The sequence below is a fragment of the Mus caroli genome, chromosome 5, assembly GCF_900094665.2.
Source record: "Mus caroli chromosome 5, CAROLI_EIJ_v1.1, whole genome shotgun sequence".
In the NCBI taxonomy this organism is placed as follows: domain Eukaryota; kingdom Metazoa; phylum Chordata; class Mammalia; order Rodentia; family Muridae; genus Mus; species Mus caroli.
In genome coordinates, this window is record NC_034574.1 from 33,190,478 (window position 1) to 33,209,787 (window position 19,310).

The window sequence follows — 19,310 nt, forward strand, 5'->3', positions numbered from 1 at the left end:
AGAACTTTCTTTGGGAGTCACAGTAAACACTAGTCATAGGATATCATTTTTCAAAATCTCCTGAGGAGTAACCAGAGGCTCCTGTGTTCTTAAGTCATCTGTTGCCTCAGGCATTATGCTGAACACAGAACTCCTGCTGGTTGCTGAAGCCAACTGACTCCTTCCCAGTCTGTCTGAATATAGCATCCCAGCATCTCCTACAGTTGGGGTCCGCTAGACAACGTCTAGCTGTTTTTATGAGTTATTTATAACCAAGCCATAGTGAGAATCATTATGCGAAGACTGTTGTGCCTCCCCCCATACCCGAGTGTCAATCTATCAATTTTATTTAATGATGCTGGCTGCTGTGATTACATATAATGAGTGAGATGGGGCTGGGTTACAAGTGAAAAAGCATCAAGGCCAAGCTGGATTGCTATTCTTATCCTTAAAGAGAAATATTCCCAGCTATCTGTGCTCCTAGACCATTATCCTGAGTCCTTTGTCTTTTATGAACATATGTAATAAGGATGGTTGGCCAGTGGGAAGATCAGAGGAGATGCTATCACTCAGCTCAGGATCCCCGCTACCCTTCCTCAGTCACTTCATGCTGCTTAACCAATCACTTTGAGCAGGAGGATTTGCACACAACAAGAGTTACTTCTTACTTCTCTGAAGGCTGACAATCCTTAAGTCTGAGATGGAGGTGCTGCAGATTCAATGTTGGGGGGCAGAGCTTTCCTTCTGTGTTAAGATGGCCTTGTTGTGTCTTGCTCTACATGGCAGAAGGTCCCACCTGTCCCCTTACATCTCTGTTTATAATAAGGTCACTGCTGTGATTTCAACATGAAGCATTGCTTCTGATTCCTCAGAAGGTGGCAGTCTTGAGAGGACACGGAATGAGGGTGGTGACTCTATCATGTGTCACTCTATTGACCAGCTCACACTGACTGGGTTAGGAAGAAGTGGGGCCTGATTGGAGGGAGTACATCAGTGGGGGTGGGCACAGCCTTGAATAGTGTATCTTGTCCTGAGGCCCCTCCTGTCTAGCTCTCTCTGTTTCTTGGCTGTTATAGCTCTTCCATCACAATGTGGGTACCACAGGGCCAGACATGATGGAGGATGCCAGCAGACACTGAATGCTTTAAAACTGTGAGCAGAAACCAATCTTCCCTTTAAAGTTGTTTCTCCTGGCATTTTGTCACACTGAACTGAAACAAAACAAAACGAAACTGACTAACCCCATCATAGACAGAAGTCATGAGAGCACCCCTCACACCATTGAATCTTATTCCACAGGTTCCACCTTATGCTACTATCATTTTGGTAATTAAGTTTCAATATGTGGATTTAAGAAAATCATTACATTTATTTGTTTAATGTGTGTGTTTGTGGGTGGTGTGTGTGTGTGTGTGTGTGTGTGTGTGTGTGTATGCCTGTTGAAAGTCAGAGGACAAGTTGTTGGACTCAGTTCTTTCCTTCCATTATGTAGGTAGGTTCCAGTGATTGAAGTCAGGTCATCAGGCTTGGCAGCAACTGCCTTTACCTTATGAGCTATCTTGACAGCCCTCAACACATGAATGTTAAAGGATACAGACATCCAAGTGTGGTAGCCTCCATTCCTTGTGATGGATGTTGGCACACTCTTGGTCTTATTTTAATTCTGTGCTGCCTCCCTCCTTGGCATTCTGAGGAATCCCTAAATGACTTCCTACCTGGAAAGAGATCTTATTAGTATACCTGGAGTAGGGAGTTGCCATGAAACAAATCCCTGAAACATACAGTATTGGCTCTGGACAGGTTATGGCAATAAGAAAGCCAGCACTGAAGGTTATGAAGATGGTGCTCTGTACTACACAGGGGTGGGGCATCTGTTTACACTATTATATAAGGAGTTTAGGAGGCAGTATTGAAGTGTTAGGGAATTCCCAGCTTAAGGTAAATAGCCTGGAGAGTGTAATGTGAGAAGCATTGTCTTGCTTGCTACAACACAAACAAGATAAACTAGAAAAGAACTTATCTATAAGCGGCTATGAAAAGGTAGTCTAAGAAGATGGGGACTGAAGCAGTTGGTACCATGGCTTCTTATCCTTATCCAGGACAAGATAGAACATTTAGCTTAGAAGCCACTTAGGAGCCATACCTACGATCCACTGGCAGCTGTTATGTTGTTTGTTAAGTCACGAGGTGGGCAGCTACTAAGTCCTCCAGGTGGACATATTGGACCTAGGGATAAGGGGTTCAGATGTGAGTCTCCTGTAGAAGTCTGACAGCCTAGTTGTGATGCTGGAGATGGAAGAGAGCAACCCACATTTAAGAAGATTGTAGTGTGGGCATTTGCTGTCACAACAAAATAGCAAAGCACTTATGGAGTTTCGCCCATGTTGTTTGTCTCTGGGAGAAGCCAGGATCTTTCTCTGTAGCCTAAGCTGGTGTGGCACTTGCCAGTCTTCTGCCTTAGTCCCCTAGCTTACAGACTTGTCTCACCAAGTGACATCATAGTTATCGTTCATACTCTTGAATGTCACACAAAGATGGAGCAGTCACACATCTCAGAATATCTCTCTGTTGCTAAGCTATGCATGAAGGTGTATCCCAGTTGGTGACGCATCTGTGGAGCATACAAACACCAGCAGCACTCTGGGGGCAGGGATGGGGGGGTGTCTTCCCATTGCACCTGCCTGACCAGGTCATTCCTGTGTTTTGAAAAGTCTCTCCTCTGGGAAACCTGCCAGTGCACAGTGGGATGGTCATAGAGACCTCCTGGTCTGCGTGGCAGCTTCTGTAGGGGTCTTTAAGGGGTGGCTTAGATAGAAGTAAACATGTGGAAGCCCAAAACTTTTCATCTGCTTGTGTGCTCATTGACTGTCCATGGGGGGTGGGTGTTGTAGATAGTGTGAGGTTTTCCCAAACTCAGCTGACCATGGAACCCTTCTGTCTCAGGACTTCTGAGGCCTCTCAAGGTGGGTACCCTGCCCATGCCAGCATTTGCCCCATCTCTTGTGCTTTAAACATACAGCCCTGGCCATGTCTCTTTTCAGATTTCATTGGCGGGGGCGTTTGCTGGGATTCCTTGTCCATGGTGCTGGCTGCACACTGAGTGCTTCTAGTCTTGGTTTTGGAGCCAATGGCTGGCTGGAGGGAGTCAGAAACAGGGCTTGCAGACAGGGTTTCTGATGGAGCAATGGTGTAGTGGTGGTTAGTGTACTTCAGAGTCCTGTCCAATTTACAAGTCTCATTCTCTTACACACACACGCACACACACACATACAAACACTCACACACACACACACTCACACACACACACTCACACACACACACNCACACACACACACACACACTCACACACACACACACACTTCCTACAGTCTTGGCTTGACATGTAAGTAGAGCTTGATACTTAAAGCAGAGAAGTTGGAACTCTTCCCCCTGTGACTTGACAACTTTGCTCACATGGGGATGAAGCCTGCTGGATGCAGCCTCCGAGAAAGGTCTGTCACAATAAGGTCGTACAATGCAGTGTTCTTGCTTGGAGCAGCCCCAGAGGCATCAGCTCTGTTGTGCAGCAGATGTCGGTTAGCACTGCGGTCCTGGAAGTGGAAAGTGTTTGTGATAGGCTACCCAGCCTTTCTTGGGAGGTTGGTGATGAAACTAAAAGACGAGGCAGGCAGGGGTGAAGTGTCTCCTGTGGAGACTGGTTTTCACTTGCCTTCTTGGGAAATCTTATTTATTTTTTGACTTGATGAAATATGGTAAAATATTCATCAAAGTAGGGCTTAGAACATGTCAGGCCAAAGCTAAACTCATCTCCTAGGAAGCCAGGGTAGGTCACAGACTTCAGACTCAATCTTCAGCTCTACAAACAGGCAAATCGTTCTTCCCTTCAAGTTTCCTAACGGTGCAGTCAGGGTGGCTGGGTCAGACGCTGTGTCTGCTGCTCAGCTATTCTGTCTGTCGAGGCTCCTTCAGGAAGCAGTGGTGTTGCCCAGGATGGTGGCCAGGAAAACCTGCTCAGCAGACTGAAGGACAGGGTTTGCTGTGAGCATCCAGACGCCTTATCCTATTCATGTGGAAACACTGCTGACTTCAGGGACTCTGGCCTCCAGTTCCTTGTGTGTACTGAAGCAGGAGAGCAGAAAAAGAAGCAATCTAGTTAGATGAAGAGGCAGAGAAAAGCAGAAAGATCCCAGCTTGCCCTCTATCCTGGCTGCATAGCTTGCTGTGTCCTGTCTTCCTGTCCTCTCTTGGGATGAGTCCTTTAGAGCTTTCCCTTGTAGACAGTCTGACATTGAATTATTATTATCTGCATTTTCCTCATTGGGTAAACCTCATGAGCTTTAGAATGTATTCTAGGCACTTAGGAGAGAACAATATAGATTATGTGTGCTGCTACTACTGTTAACCGTCTCCACTTGTCCTGGATGGTGCGTTCATGATCTGCCCATTATAGCAAGCACTTATTCATGCCACCAGCTCTGAAGCAGGCTCCCTGTCTAGACTTATGGATGCAGAGAGATCATTTTGTCCAATTCACTTTGTTATATGAGCAGGGACCTGAAGCCTATGGGTAATTCCTTGATATAATTATTTTTGTGAGTTGGTACAGCTTTGTGAGTGTGCACACAAACCTGGGGCCTGTGGTCACCAATGGGTGTCTTCCTCAGTTGACTTCTAATTAACTTTTTGAGACAGAGTCTTTCACTGGTCTTAGAGCTTGCAGATTTGCTTAGATGTGGTTGGCTAGCAAGCTCTAGGGATCCTTCTGTCCCTGCCTCCCCAGGACTGGGATTATAAAGTATGAGTCACCATGCCCAACATTTAATGTGTGTTCTGTGGATTAATCTTGGGTCTTCTTGCTCTTGCAGCAAGCTTTGCACGGTCCAAGCCATTTTTCCAACCCATGATTCTATTTCTGTATTATTATTCTCTAACGGTCTGTGTTAGAGTCAATTTTTTTCCCCTGGTGCTATGACAAAATACTGGAAGTTGGGGGATACTAGATACTTTTCTCACTGCTATAAAGAAATACCTGACAAGCAGCACTTTCATAGAGAACATGTTTATTCTGGCTTATGGTTCAGAGGAAGCATTCCATCATGGTGGGGAGAACTTGGCAGCAGTCAGGGAGGCATGGTGGCTGGTTACACTGTTTCCATTGTCAGGCAGCTGAGAGTGGTGAGTGCACCTGCTCAGCCCACCTTCCTAGTTTGTTTTCCAGGCCCTGCCTCCAGGCCACTTACATTTACATGGCTCTTTCCACCCCAATGGACTCAATTTATACAGTCCCTCACAGGTATCCCCAAAGGCCTGTGTCCTTGGTGATCCTGCATCCCATCAAGTTGACAATATGAGCCACCACCCTGGGTAATTTACCAAGGATAGGGCTTGTTTATAAGCTCCTATTTCTGAAAGCTGATTGAGTGGTTCCATAGATTTAGCTTTTGATGGGAGTCTCCTGGTAGATGATGTTACAATGGTAGACAAAACGGCAGGCGTGTGGAGCACCAGGAAGTGTGTTCACTCCAGGGGTGAGGGTCATTCTTCTAACAACCCACTCTTGTGAGAACTAACTAGAGCTCTATGAGAATGACAGTAATTCCTTCTAAGTATAGCACTCTGATAAACTTATCACCAAGCAGTAAACTCTACCCCTTAATACCTCCCAACATTGCCACATGAACATATAAGCCTTTGGGGACACACTCAAGCCATATCCCAACTATAGTGCCATCCCAACCCAAACGAAAGGCAAGACGCAGACACTTCGCATGCTCTATCATGGTTTTGTTCTTCTCATGACATTCATCATGGCTTAACTTTCTGTGGCCTATTTACTTATTCCCTTTCTTTAGCATTTGAATGTCAGATTCATAACGAATAGCTGGACATTGCTTAGAACAGTGCTTATCACAGTGTAGGAGTGTAGGGGGATTATGGGAATGAGAGGCAGGGAGCTCTTTCCAGCATTGCTAGCTTTGTGACCCTGGGTGTGATTAGTCTTAATTGTCAATTTGCCACAATCTAGAGTCACCTAGGAAGAGAGTCTCAATAAGGGATTGCCTACACTGGGTTGGCTTCTGGGTATGTCTATCTGTGGAGTTACCTTAATTATGTTAATTGATATAGGAAGGCCCAGCCCAGAGTGGGTGGCACCATTCCCTAAGCGCAGGGCTCTACTCTGTATAAGCACGGAGAAACTGAACTGAACACAAGCAAGCAAGCGGGCATGCATGCATTCATTTCTTTCTGCTCTCTAACTGCGAATGTGACGTGACCAGAGGTCTGAAATTCGTGCCTTGACTTCCCCACAATGACAGACAGGAATTGTAAGCTGAAATAAACACTTTCTACCCTCAGTTGATTTTTGGGGGGAGGGGGGAGTCAGGGCATTGATCACAGCAACAGAAGTGAAGCCTTGAGCAAGCCGGGTTTTCTAAGCCTTAGTAAGTATGGCCCATGATGCCCTACCTATGTAACATGTGGGTTCTGGAGCGCACAATAAGGACTTAATACTTGCAAACCAAGCATTTTACTGACAGATTCATCCCCCTAGTGTAGGTTAAAACACCTGTGCCCACTTCCTCGTGAAAAAAAATTACCAAAACCCACCAATTCCTGAGCTCAGAATCCCAGCAGTCCTTGAGCTCAGAATCCCAGCAGTCCTGGAGCTCGCCCAAAGATCAGGCCACAGAATCCCACTGACCCCAGGCCACCCTGGAAAACTCCGCCTCCTCCTAAACTATATATACAGTCTGCTTCTTTGCTTTTTCTTGCCCAGGCAGAGGCAGCCACCCTCCTGGGTTTTTCTGTCCCAGTAAATCTCTTGTGCAAGGTTTGTCGTGTGGTGTGACTTTGTGGTATTCCTTGGCTCCCAGCTGCCAGGATACCTTTCCCTTCAGAGCTGTGACACTTTCGTAGGGGAAGCCTTTCCCCTCAGAGCTGAAACACGTGTGCTGTGGATTTTCCCCTCAAAGCTGCAGCAGTTGTATTGGGAAAAAGACTTTTTCCCTCAGAGATGTAGCTCTTACACCCAGCTCAGGCAATTGTGGAGGCTAGGGATCTATCTGTATGTAACTTGAGCAGTGTACAGTGGAATCTTTGTGAGGCAAGAGTCTGGACAGTGGGCTGGTGTTTTTCACCCTGCACGGCCCCTGTGATGAGGCTTTGGGTAACCCCATGCAAAGGTGAGGTTTGTTACCCTTTTCTTGAGTTCCACGTCGTCTGTGACTTGTTTTAGAAGTGATACAACGTGAGTCCTGAGCCTTGGAGTGGAGAGGCTTTAAAGAGTCAGTTCTCACTGTCTTATACATTGCTCCCTGATGGGCAAGAGGCTGGGTCTCTTTGGGGAAAAACAAACAAACAAACAAACAACACAATGTAACATATGGATGTCTGTGGCCTCTGCCCCAGAGACCATGCTGAGGTCCATGGCTTGTGCTGACCCTGGAGGCCATGTAGATGTCCATAGTCTGTGCTGTCACCAGAAATCATATGGAAATCCGTGATCCACACTCCCACTGATTGTAAAGGGTAAGGAAGCTACTTTTATAGTGCTCTTGACTCACAGTTGAGAAAGAGTCACAGAAGGCTTCTGTGACAACTATCTCCCTACCCTACCCCCATCCCCAAAGTAACAGACTAGATAGGAAGCCACTGAAGAGAATTCTTTAAGATTTTAATAAGTATTCTGAAGTGTAGCTCTTTACAACTGATGGCTTCGGGTGGGAGTATGGGGAAGGATTCAGTTTTATTTAAGGTGCTAGCCCCTTGTAGTTTGACCATTCTCCAGTATGTGGATGAGCAACACAACTTGGACTTGTGTTTTTTTCTGTTTTTGGGGGGTGTGGGGGAAGATTATAAGATGGGGGGACCTAGGAGGGAAATGAGTGTGATCAGGGTGTATGTGAAAATTTCAAGTAACCAATAAAAATGTTATGTTGGAAAAACCAACAAATAACTAGAAACTTCCAGAGGATAAAGGCCATGCAGGTAGAGAGACATCTCCCTTGGTTAAGCCATTACTGCAGGGGTCACTGACTTAAGAATGGAGCCATCTGAGATCAAACATCCCCACGTGACATTGCCTACATACCAGACTGAATTTGAGGGTTAACACATAGATAAAAAGGGCTGTCCAGGAGAACCTGGCCTGAGCTGTCCATCCACAGAGTTGTGAGGAAAAAAATAGCTGCTCTTTCAGGCCACTGAGCTCTGGGTAGTCTGCTTCTCAGCAACAGGTAACTGATACATCAGGTGAGAGGCAGTTTTCCCACTGGGCAGCTCACCTGAGAGGAGGCAAGGCTGGAGGCCCTGGAGGCTGCCTCATGGAGAAACTGCACGAGGAACAAAAATCCAAGTAGAAAGGAGCTACCAAAAGAAGAGAGACAGAACTGCAACCCTGGCTTGATAGCACCATTGAAGCCTCTGGATCCAGCCAAGATAGAAGATGATCAGACAGGAGCCTTCCTAGCTATTACACTGGTATGATGCTGCCTTCCTTTCTTTTTAACCTGTTATAAGCCAGGATCCCGTCACACATAACTAAAAGAACTCCAACTACTACACGATGATTCCCTAGTTGTGTTATCACCTACAATTGGATTCCAGCCAAATTTGACTAGGGTGGTTTCCAATACTTTTAAATCGGTTCTTCCTTCTCTCCCATTAACTCCCAGCTTTAAAAACAATTTTGTTCAGGAGACAGTTTAGGCATTATGTATTCCCTTACCCGTGCCTACCACCCACCCATGGAACTTTCATAGGTAACATGACACACCCTGTATGCTTGCTTTCTTCTGGGAGTCATATAGTTGAGTCGAGTTAAATCCCAAGCAGGAGTGGTGAGAGCTGTGACAATGTACGGGTCCTGCTTCACACTCGGGCTAACTCCAAGTGGAGGTTCAGCGTGAACACGGGCATTCTCCTGCTCCTGTCTGCACGAAACCAGAATCCTCTCCGAAGTACCTGCTCCCAGATTGAAAAACACCTTGTAGACATTCTTTATGTCATCCAGACCACACGAGGAATACAACATTTGGCAAAAGGCTGAGGTTTTGTGCCAGCCAGAAAATGCCACATGCTTTAGCCTGCTGTAAATTCAAGAGACTTAGAGGAATTGTTAGGTGTTTGGGCTCCAAACGCTCCTCTTTCACCACCGCCACCCAAAGGTCCCGCTGCGAGCACTCTTCTCTTTCTCCTTTGGCCTTTCTTCCAGGATCTGGCTCTTGCCTGAGAACTAGTACAGTCCCCAAATGCTGTGATGTAATGGGAGGAAATTTACTTGGCTCCATGTACACATTTGCCAGGAGAAGTGAATCTGATCAAGGTAATTATATCCGCATCTTCATGTAAATTACAGCACATGCCTAAGAAGGCTGCTGGGTTGCTGTCACTCAACGTGACCTCTGTTCTCTGGGGCTCACAACTGGCTAATGAGGATTTCAGCAGCAGCCAAAGGAGAAGGAGGCTGATTGCAGTGCCCAGCTCTCATTACTTATTCAATTAAGACACAGCATGGCGATCAGGTTTTGTCTGTCTAGACCTTTGCTTAGCCAGTGACAGGAGATGCGAGGCACTCTTGGTCCCAGGAGGGGTTTAAGAAGTGGTCTGGCCATCATGATTTTTCAGTCTAGACCCCAAACACTGCTTAGCTTCACCTCCCAACCTGTTCCATCAGAGCCATGATATTTGCCCACAGCAAGTTTGCCCTTCTCTGAATAGGTCATTTACTTTCTCATCCCTGTGAAGTCAGTCTTCAAATCTGCTCCCGCAGCTGTCTGAGGGCCTCCTGGTCCTCATCTGAGATTCAGCTCAATTTCCCCGCAGAGAAGCGACTTTTCTAATCATCCAGTCACACTCCCTCCCTCCCCATGGTTCCTATCCCAGCCTCTTTATACCTAGATCAGTGTTGGCTTCTTTAGTAAGTGTGTAATAAGCAGTTATCAGGTCTCAGGGCTGTGGGGTCCTGAGATGACCCTGATGTGATGATCTTAGAGTCTAGCTGAGGAGGAATTCAATGAGAATAAGTCACAGCAGTCCTGAAGCATCAAGGAAAAACATCAGCAAGGAAACATGCAGGTATGAGACAGTCAACTGGAAGAAGGTAGCAGGGATGCAGAAAGCTCTGGAGTCAGGGATGCCCTGTCACACCCATGAAGGATTCATGGGTGCTACCAATGTGAAGACAGGGAAGACAGTCTTCACAGAGGGAATGTTAGATAAGCACTACTATCTATGTCTTGATCCTATTCACCGGCCTCCCCAGCTCTTGCCAGATCTCCCCACTTCACACCCAACTTTGTGTATATTTCCCCCTTTTCTTCCAAACCAATTGTGCTACCCAAATATTCCTTGATGTGTGTGTGGTCTTCCACTGGATGGTGGCTGATCTATTAGGGGATAGACTTCCTTTCTCACCCAGCCACTAAAATACTGCCAATAGCACCTCAGCTATGGGTGGGGCCTTGTGCCCAACTCCCCTGTTCACGGTAGGATATGGTCTGGTTTGGGCTTGCACAGGTTGTACATGATGTCACTGTGAGTTCATATATGCAGCTGCCTTGCTGTGCCCAGAAGACTTTGTCTCCTTACAGTCACCCAGTACCTCTGCTTCTTATACTCTTTCCTTAGACTTTGTCTCCTTACAGTCACCCAGTACCTCTGCTTCTTATACTCTTTCCTTCTTCAGTGACCTCTAAACCTTTGGAAAGGCGCGTGGTATGTATGTCCAATTTAGGGCTGAGTATTCTGCAGTCTCCTACTCTCTGTACCTGAGCTGGTTGTGGGTCGCTGTGTTGATTTCCATTGACTGCAAACAGTTGAAAGATATGTTAATCTATGGGTATAGTAATAAGTTTAAGAGTTGGTTTAAAACTTCTTTCCTAGAGTCTATGACTTGTCTCTGGATTTCACCTTGTGCAGTGGGCTTAAATCCAATTGATTGGTTACTCACATGGAATTTGTGCCATCATTGCTCCAGTGGCATGTCTAGACTTGTTTTTTTAGCTGTCCTTAGGTTGTTCCCTGAAAACTCTGACCAACCAGTGTCTTCTTCCATCTTCTCTCTCCAAAGGACTTGTTTTATCCAGTTTTACATTCCTATCACTTAGTAAAGGCATATGATAGGCACCTTGCACAGGTCTGGAGACAAGAACCTTCAACCCAGAAAATACTAACTCTGCTCTTACTTGGCAAGAGAACTCACAGAATTAGGAGAAACACCCAAACAGAAATATTAGTCCCTATTAGCTATTCATTTCAGCTTAACAAATAAAACCAAAGTTAATGCCTTAATCAGAGACTGGAGACATAGCTCAGCAGTTAAGAGTATGTACCACGCTTTCAGAGAACCCAAGTGTGGTTCCCGGTATTCATGTCAAATGGCTCACAACCACCTGTCACTCCTGAGCCATCTCTCCAGATCCAGGGATCCCATGCTCTCTTCTGGCTCTCTATGGGCCTCAGAAGTTCCTCCACACACAACCTATGCATGATTAAGTATAATACAAATAGATATGTTTATCTTTATGTCATTATGTGATATATACATAATATATAAAATAAATATAATAAAAATAAAGTTGGTGGCTTAAACAACAGTGACTTATCATGTCTTGTGGTTCCATGAATCAGCTGGGTAGTTCTGTTCTCCCCCTTGAGCCTGTGCACACAGCTGCATTCTGGTGGAGGACCCTCTGGATATGGGCTCAGGTGAGACAGTTAAGACAGCTGGACCCTCTCTTTTTGTGACCTTTTAGCCTCAAAGAATCTAGAGTAAGCTTACTCAAGTTGCACTTAGATTTTTTTCATATTTAAACTCCATTAATTTTTAGAAGATTTATTTTTATGTATTTGTGTGTTTTGCCAACATGTATGTCTGTGCACCTTGTGCATTCTTGTTGTCCACAGAGACCAGAGGAGGATGTCAGATCCTCTGGAACCAGAGTTACAGTTGAAAGCCAGCTGTGTTAAGTGGTGTGGTTACAGTGTAACATTTAGGGAAGAGACAAAGAGAGTGTGATGTAGGTAATGAGGATGGAATAGGAGTCACAGCTGTGTTAAGTGGTGTGGCAACAGTTTAACATTTAGAAAGAAGGATGGAATTCCCATCACAGAACACTTGAGTGGGGGGGGGGGGAAGGGGATGAAAAACTGATTTTGTTTCTAGTTTTAACTCCATCATAGTTACTTTTTTTTTTTTTTTGGAGGTAGATATGAGAATTCAACCTTCTGGGTATTTGAACCATTTTTGCATTTCCAAAAGAATTTAGCATGTGTCATTCCTTTGAAGTGCTCAAGTTCTCAGTGGGGGCAATTCTGGAGTATATTGGTTATAGTCATTGGTACAAGTCACCTTTTCTGAGACCTTCATGGCCAAAGGCAGTAACAAGGTCCTCCGGGATCATATGAGGCCAGATACACTATGAGACATAATTTATTAAGGCCACTGCCACTGCTGCTACCTTGCCCCATGTGCTCCATAGCCAGCAGGTGGCCACAGAGCAGGGACTGATATGGGCCTGGACCTGAGTTGTTCTGCAGACACGGAGGTCCTGGAAGTCAGTGACAGATGTTCTCAGTGTGGCTGGCTTTGAGCAGGAAGAAAAGATCTTGGGGTGTATAATATAAGCCCAATCATATTTACTTCACAGGCCACCTCCAACACCACAGTCAACCATATGAAAGTCTTTCCGGAGCCCCAGGACAAATGAATCCAGGCTAGCAGGAGGTCTGGGTCAGCACCATAGACAGCTTCAGCACACTGGCAGACAGGGCACCAAGCACGGAGAAACCTCATGTACCCGCGGGCAGCTGTGCCCCAGGGAAATAACCAGCAGTGTGTCAAAAGAATTGGATTTGCTTTGTGGATTCTTATTTGCCTCGGGCACTCTCCTGTCACAATCTGTATGGATCGAGTTTCAGTTGCAAGGGAAACTGGAGCTAAGAGGAGATAGAACTCAAGATAGAATATTGAAAATTGGAGGCAAAAGCCGGGGGTGGGGAGCTCAGGGGTGTGATAGCAGCTTGAACCTATCTAAGGACCCTTCCTTCATCATCAACGCCAACAAATGAACTTTGTTCCACTTGCTACTTATCCCTACAAAGGTGAAGGGGCTTCAAGTACCAAGTGCTTTAACAGCAGTCACTAAACCCAGCTGCCAGATATGCAATCCAGCCAATTGCTAGCCTTGCCTTTCTCCACCTGTTTGGTGGATGATTGCATCATATTCTGGAACTAGCCAGTGAACAGCTGGCTAATTTTTTTCTCCTTTTCTTTTTCTTTCTTTTCGTGTATTTGTATAAGTACGGTTGGTATTTCTGTGTGTAATGTTTGTGCAGGTGTGTGTGTGAATGTGCACATGAGCATCTTGTGGGTGTCTTGTCAGTCTTCACTCTATTTCTTTGAGTCAGGTCTCTCACTAAACCTGGAGCTGGGCTGTCAGCTTGCAAACCCCAGCAATCCTCCTGTCTCTGTCCCTTACAGTACTGGGGTTTTGGGTAACACTGCACGGCCACATCCACCTTTTTGTGTGGGTGCTGGGATCTGAACTCAAGTTTTCACATCTACAAAGCAAGGACATTCTCAGAGCTGATGCTTTGAGGGCTCCTTTCTACTTGGCCAGTTTCTATTTCCTGTATACACATACACACACACACACACACACACACACTTACTTTTAACCTGTGTATTTTAAATATTATACATGAACTCTTATTTAAAAACCTGTGTGCTTTTATTTAAAAGCAGGACTATGGTCCTGGTTAAATTCAGATCAATTCTTACCCTGACTTTGTGGGTGGTGACTCCACTTCCCTTTCATTGGGAAGTCTTTGCTGTTCTTTCAGTCCACCCCATGTGTACACCCGGGAACTGGACTGGATTATGCTGGGGTCTACATGTATTTTAATTTTCAAATTCCCTCTGGTCATCTTCATGCTGGTGCAAACCCAGCATGTCATCTGCAGATTTAGAGTGTCCCTGTCTTCATCTGTCTCTTTATGCCCCACCCCCTCTGGTTCCCTACGTTTTTCTCTTTTGGTTAGAAGTGCAAGGCTTTTCCATCACTACTGTATTATAATATACATGGGCTTGGGTCTGAAACAAAGCAGTCATAGGAAGAAAGAGAAGAGAGGGTGGGAGCAGAGAGATATTGAGAGTGATTGAATAATGGGTATTCCCTTCTGTGTACTGTGTGGAACGTAGAGGCCTGTTTCCCCAGCTTCTCGTCAGAGAGAAGGGTTTTTCTTTAAGTGCCTGTGTGGTTACTATTGTCAGCTCCAGGCAGGGCCCTGTTTCCTCCTGTCACCCTGAATGGAGGAATGGTTTCTTGCAGAGCTTCTCTTTTGGGTACCCATTCTGTGGTTGTGGACATTGCTGCCTTAGAGCCTAAGCTGCAGATATGGGAGGGGAAGATGCAGAGACTCGTGGCTGCATGAACTGTTCTTCTGGTTCGAATCCCACCTTCTGTTCACCTGCTTTCTTATCTTAAGTCTGCGAGTGTTTACATTGCGATACTGGCCCAGCTTTTAGTTGCATTAGCAGGACAGAAATGGCTTAGTGTGTGTACATTAGCTCCAGAAGCTGAAAGAATTATCTTTATTTCAGGGACTCTATGAGAAGGAAATACTTTATTAAAACCTTCTATGTATTTTTATTTGAAAGCAGCACGTTGTTCTGGTTAAATTCAGATCAGAAGTCTTTAACCTGCCTTTGTGGGTGGTGAGTCCATTTCAGTTTCATTTAGAAGTCTCTGCTCTGTTCTTTCAGTCCCCCCTTGTTTGCGCCTGGGAACTGTGATGAGCCTGTGCTGTGTTCTGCATGCATTTGTTTGAGATAAGGAAATAGATGAAATGGATCGACAAGGTCCTTATACCTAGAGCTTGGGTGGGAATCAGGGGGTGAGGCTGACAGCCAAGCTTCTCTTGGTGACCACGCAAGGATGTAGAGTACAAATGGCCACAGTCACCCAGTAAAACTCTGGCCTGCAGGCCTTCAGGGCACACCTGACTCTGACTCTTGGATCTCCATTTTCTTCTAGGATCCAAGAAACAGCTTCCTATGTGGAGAAGTCTCTGCAGTGGGCACCAGCATATGAACAAAAGTCTTGGGGGCTGAGATGATGTATTTGATTTACTATCAAGTGGGGGGAAATTGGAGATAAGAGAAAGATGATAGTAATTGTGCGTTATGTACTCTGTGTTTGCAATTGGAATAATAACGGGCAGGAAAGGGATAGGGCTGTGTGTGAAAAGTGAAACGATGAAGCAAGGGAGATGATCAGTTTTATTATAAGATTCATTTTTTTTTTCAAAATGCCCTTAGTGTGGCTTCACTACAATTTCAAATACAAGAACATAACAATAATAATTGCTGGCCTCCGGCCTCATGGTCACTGGCCCTGGCTCTGTTCATCCCTTGTCTGAGAAGGCATTCCTCTTTCTCAGCTAAGATCCCATCTATTCCCGCTACCAATACCCACCCCCCAGTGAAGGCACTGCATCCCACCATTAGTGCTTTGACGGTGCTTCTCAGTCAGACATGAGAGTGCGAAGGCCAGGGCAGTGTGTTTCCTTGCCCATGGCTCTGTCTGCAGTACCCAGCCAAGGCAGAATAATGATTGACTAATATTTATTAACACAATCCTTAAATCTCCAAGAGAATGCCAGTTTTCAAATGTTATGATTTCTGTTTTACAATTACTTGGTTCCCTTTGTGACAGGCCCTTGTCAAATTTATATGTTGCATTCTCTATACCGACACACAGTGTTCAAACCAGGGCTGGATGGTATGGTTCCCTGAGCTGGGAATGCACCAAGGAGAGGCCCAAGATGAAGAGTGTTCAACGGGGAGGGAAAAGTCAGAACACAGGTTTTAGTTAAGGCCATCTTCATCCAGAACGGTCAGGAAAACAGCAATGTTGCCTGGTCTGGAGACTTCCCTTCCTGGAACCACATACCCTCTAAGGCATCCTAAACTTAAACATGCCAATGCCAGTTCATGTGCCTGCCATTTGCTTATGACATTTGTCATATGTACTTTGTTTTGGAGGCAGAAGAAGGGATTCAGCCAAACATGACGACAGCAAGATGCAAATTGCCCCAACCAGACACCCACTCAAACACCCTTCTCTAGAACCGCCTCTTTGACTTCCTAAACAACGGTTGAGACAGGTGATCCCTGCCACCCCAGCCTTTACCTGAGCACTAGGAGTGATGTCGAGTGTCTTTCCAGGCAGTTTGTTATCTTCACATTGCAAACACAAGGCTTGGGACCTGAGGCTGTCATTCCTACATCCAGGACAGACATCATCAATCGATCCCAGTGTTCTTTCCCATCAAACCTAGACGTAGTCTCAGAGTCATTCTCAGTGTTCAGGGTCCACTTTGCACACTCTGCCCCCCTAGGTACCACAAAGTTCTTTTTCATATGACTGGTTGATTCTCTGTGTGCTCTCTGTAACAGTCTGAACTAAAGACAGCCTCAGGTCTCAAAGCCTTGAGTGCTGGGGGCAGAGCCTGCCTTGGTAAGATCAGCAGTGTGGTGGGTTGGTATGAAGTGTTCCTAAGCCTCAGGTCCATAGGGCGGAGCCAAAGATTAGCAACAGACATTTGTTAGTGGGACAAAGAATCTTCCTGTGAAAGAGAAAGTCGGAAAGCCTTCCAAGATCTGGGGGCCTGGAGGCTAGAGGCTGAGGGAAGGTCAGGCTTGCTTAGCAACAGCACAGCTGAGACAAGCCCCAGGCTGCCATTCCCAGTACAACAAGTAAGTGTACATCAGACCAGATGTTTTCCTATGAGAAGGCAACCTGTTCCCTTTCCCCCAACTTTATTTCAAAACTATGGGTTCAGTCATGAGGAAGGCAGCCCTTGGTGTATATAGTATGGTGAGTGTAGGAAACCTAGGGAATGCTTCCAGGGGAGTTTGGACGTGCAACTGTGAGGTTCGATTCCCACAGGTTTCTTCCTGACTCCCCAGTATAAGAGTCTCACATGGCTTTGGTCACCTGAAACCTTCTAAGTGTTTTGGAAAGTCTTAGGTTACTATAGCAAGAACACACATTTAGACAATTTTGTTTTGGCCATAGCTGTCCAGTGTGGAGGATGAATCGGGTTCAGTCTGGCTGTTGGCCTTCTCCTCTGTCATGGCTGAATCAGCCTTCACCTCTGGGGGGTGAGCCTTGTTCCTCTTGGCAAATGCCTGGCTGATTTCTGCATGGGTTTTGTTCTTGGTCTCCGGGAGGACAAAATAGAAGTAGGTAGCACCTGTGATACATATTGTGGCGAAGACGAGGAAGCAGTAGGAGTCCAGGCTTTTCTGTGGAAAGGAAGAAACAAAAACAGCCAGTAAACAGTCAGCAAACTAGCTAGCTGGCTGCAAAGCCACGTTGCAAGATTCACCTCTGTAACTAGCACTGGCTGCTGCCGCAGCAAGAGGCAGATGGGGCCACATGATACTTGAGCCAGTCACAAAGAAAGCCGGGATAATTCAGTTCCCCACCAAGATCACGATGAGAAAATAAAATACTCTTCATTGTTCTGAACTTTTTTTTTTCAAGGTAGGTATTTAAAAACTGACCATTAAGAGAAGAAAATGTAATCCCTGATGAATATTATCGTAGGTTTATTTTAGCATTCATTACATTCTTCCCCTTCCCATGACATACAAGACAACTATAGAGCCTCAGTTTGTAAGAAAGATATGGACCACAGTATCAAGGATATATGTGTCCCCTCCATCCCCGATATGTACAAAATCTACCTCATTAACTGGTCCAGAAAAGAAAAACTAAAAGATAGATGCTGGATATTGTCACCGTGGCTTGTGCCTGGATTAGAACTCAGTGGGATTCTGGGCTTCCCAGGGACACTTGTGCTTCAGTAGTTCCTGGCATGGTGCCTAGCGTTCAGTAAAGGTTTGTTCAATAAACAACGCTCAGCTGAGGGTATGGCTCCTGAGCCGGCATCAGGAGCTGGGTTTGAATCCTTAGCACCTGTGTAAAAAGCCAGGTGTGGCTGCACACTAATCTTGCCTGTGACCCCAGCACTGGGGAGTGGGGACAGGATGGGGCTTGCTGGCTGTAACGCACACATCTGGAATCCCAGGAGGACCCTAAATTCATAGTCATCCTTGATCTCACGGGCAATCCAAACCCACGTTTGGATATATGAAAGCCCGACTCCTCGCTCCTCCAAGGTTTCCTTGTTATGGCTGCCAGGCCTGACTCCGTCATACTACAAACATCTATTGATCAAATCAAGGTAACAGTGGTTTTGAGCAGCACTTCCCCAGAAGCAATGCTACGGATTTTGTCAATTCCATTTAATCTCTGATTGAAAAAGAGCTTACAGGGCTTTAAGAGCCCAGGCAGGCATACATTCCCGATTCTCCAGTCAAACACATTTAGACTCATGCTGTCTCTGTGTAAAACAAGGATAATGTCAGATCCATAGGGTTGTTGTAAAGAATAGAAACATCCCTTTCAAAGCACTGTGGGTGGTAAAGGGTGCCTTGCTTTAAGGGAAGCGTCTTGTTTGTCCACAGAGAGTGTGTGAGCCATGAAGAGGAAAGGGGAGAATCAGGGGTTCAGCTGTCAGAGAGTCTGTGCCAACCGAGAAGATGAGCCACTTTAGACAGAATTTCGAACCACCCCATGTTAACTTTCCTTATTTGAAACGTGGTGATGTTCACCCTCATGGTGATTTGTGATGAAATGGGATGAGTCTTGTGGTCCCCATCCCTGTGTGCAGGCTGACTCTACCTATCTTTTCTTGTATCCTCAGAATGCAGGGAGTGGTGGCGAGACAGAAGGGCAGCAGTGGATGCTTACTGAGTGCATGGGTGTCCTGAGGCTCTCTACCCTACTCAGGGCACTCCTGGAGTTATCTGTGTTGTCTTTACCTCCCTGAGTAGCTTTGTGCTTGGCTTCATTTCCCGAAGGACACCATGAGGCCGCTGTTTCACAGAATTCACAGCACCTGCAACATCTGGGGGAACGACACCTGTGCCTTTCCTTCCTTATGAGTCTCAGGGGGGAAAGCGTACGAGAAGTAGTGGGGTAAGAGACACCATCTCTTGGACACTGAGCCGATGGTGGACACCCGGATGAAAAGCGCTGATGAGTCTCTGATACAGTTCTGCGAACCACCATGATGGGGCTGAATCCTTTCTGGGGTGATTAAATCACGAAGGTGGATCCATCACAAACGGGATTCCCTCAGACGGCTCTCACCTTTCTATCTTCTTCCACATGCAAAGACGCTGAGAGGCACCATATTGGAAGCAGAGACCAGCCTCCACCAGATCCATCAACATCTTGATCTCCCTGTTAGCC

The 19,310-nt window shown here is 45.9% G+C and overlaps 1 protein-coding gene across 7 annotated transcripts in view; it reads right to left on the reverse strand.

Annotated features, from left to right (window-relative positions):
* Nucleotides 1-15,244: 15,244 nt before the first annotated feature.
* Slc2a9 (solute carrier family 2 member 9) overlaps nt 15,245-19,310 on the reverse strand; it is a 128,173-nt gene continuing 124,107 nt past the window's right edge. For all 7 annotated transcript variants that reach the window (XM_021162163.2, XM_029478108.1, XM_021162164.1 and 4 more), the window contains one exon: nt 15,245-17,293. In XM_021162163.2, coding sequence (XP_021017822.1) covers nt 17,039-17,293 — 255 coding nt within the window. In that variant the 3' untranslated portion in view covers nt 15,245-17,038. The remainder of the gene's footprint in view (nt 17,294-19,310) is intronic.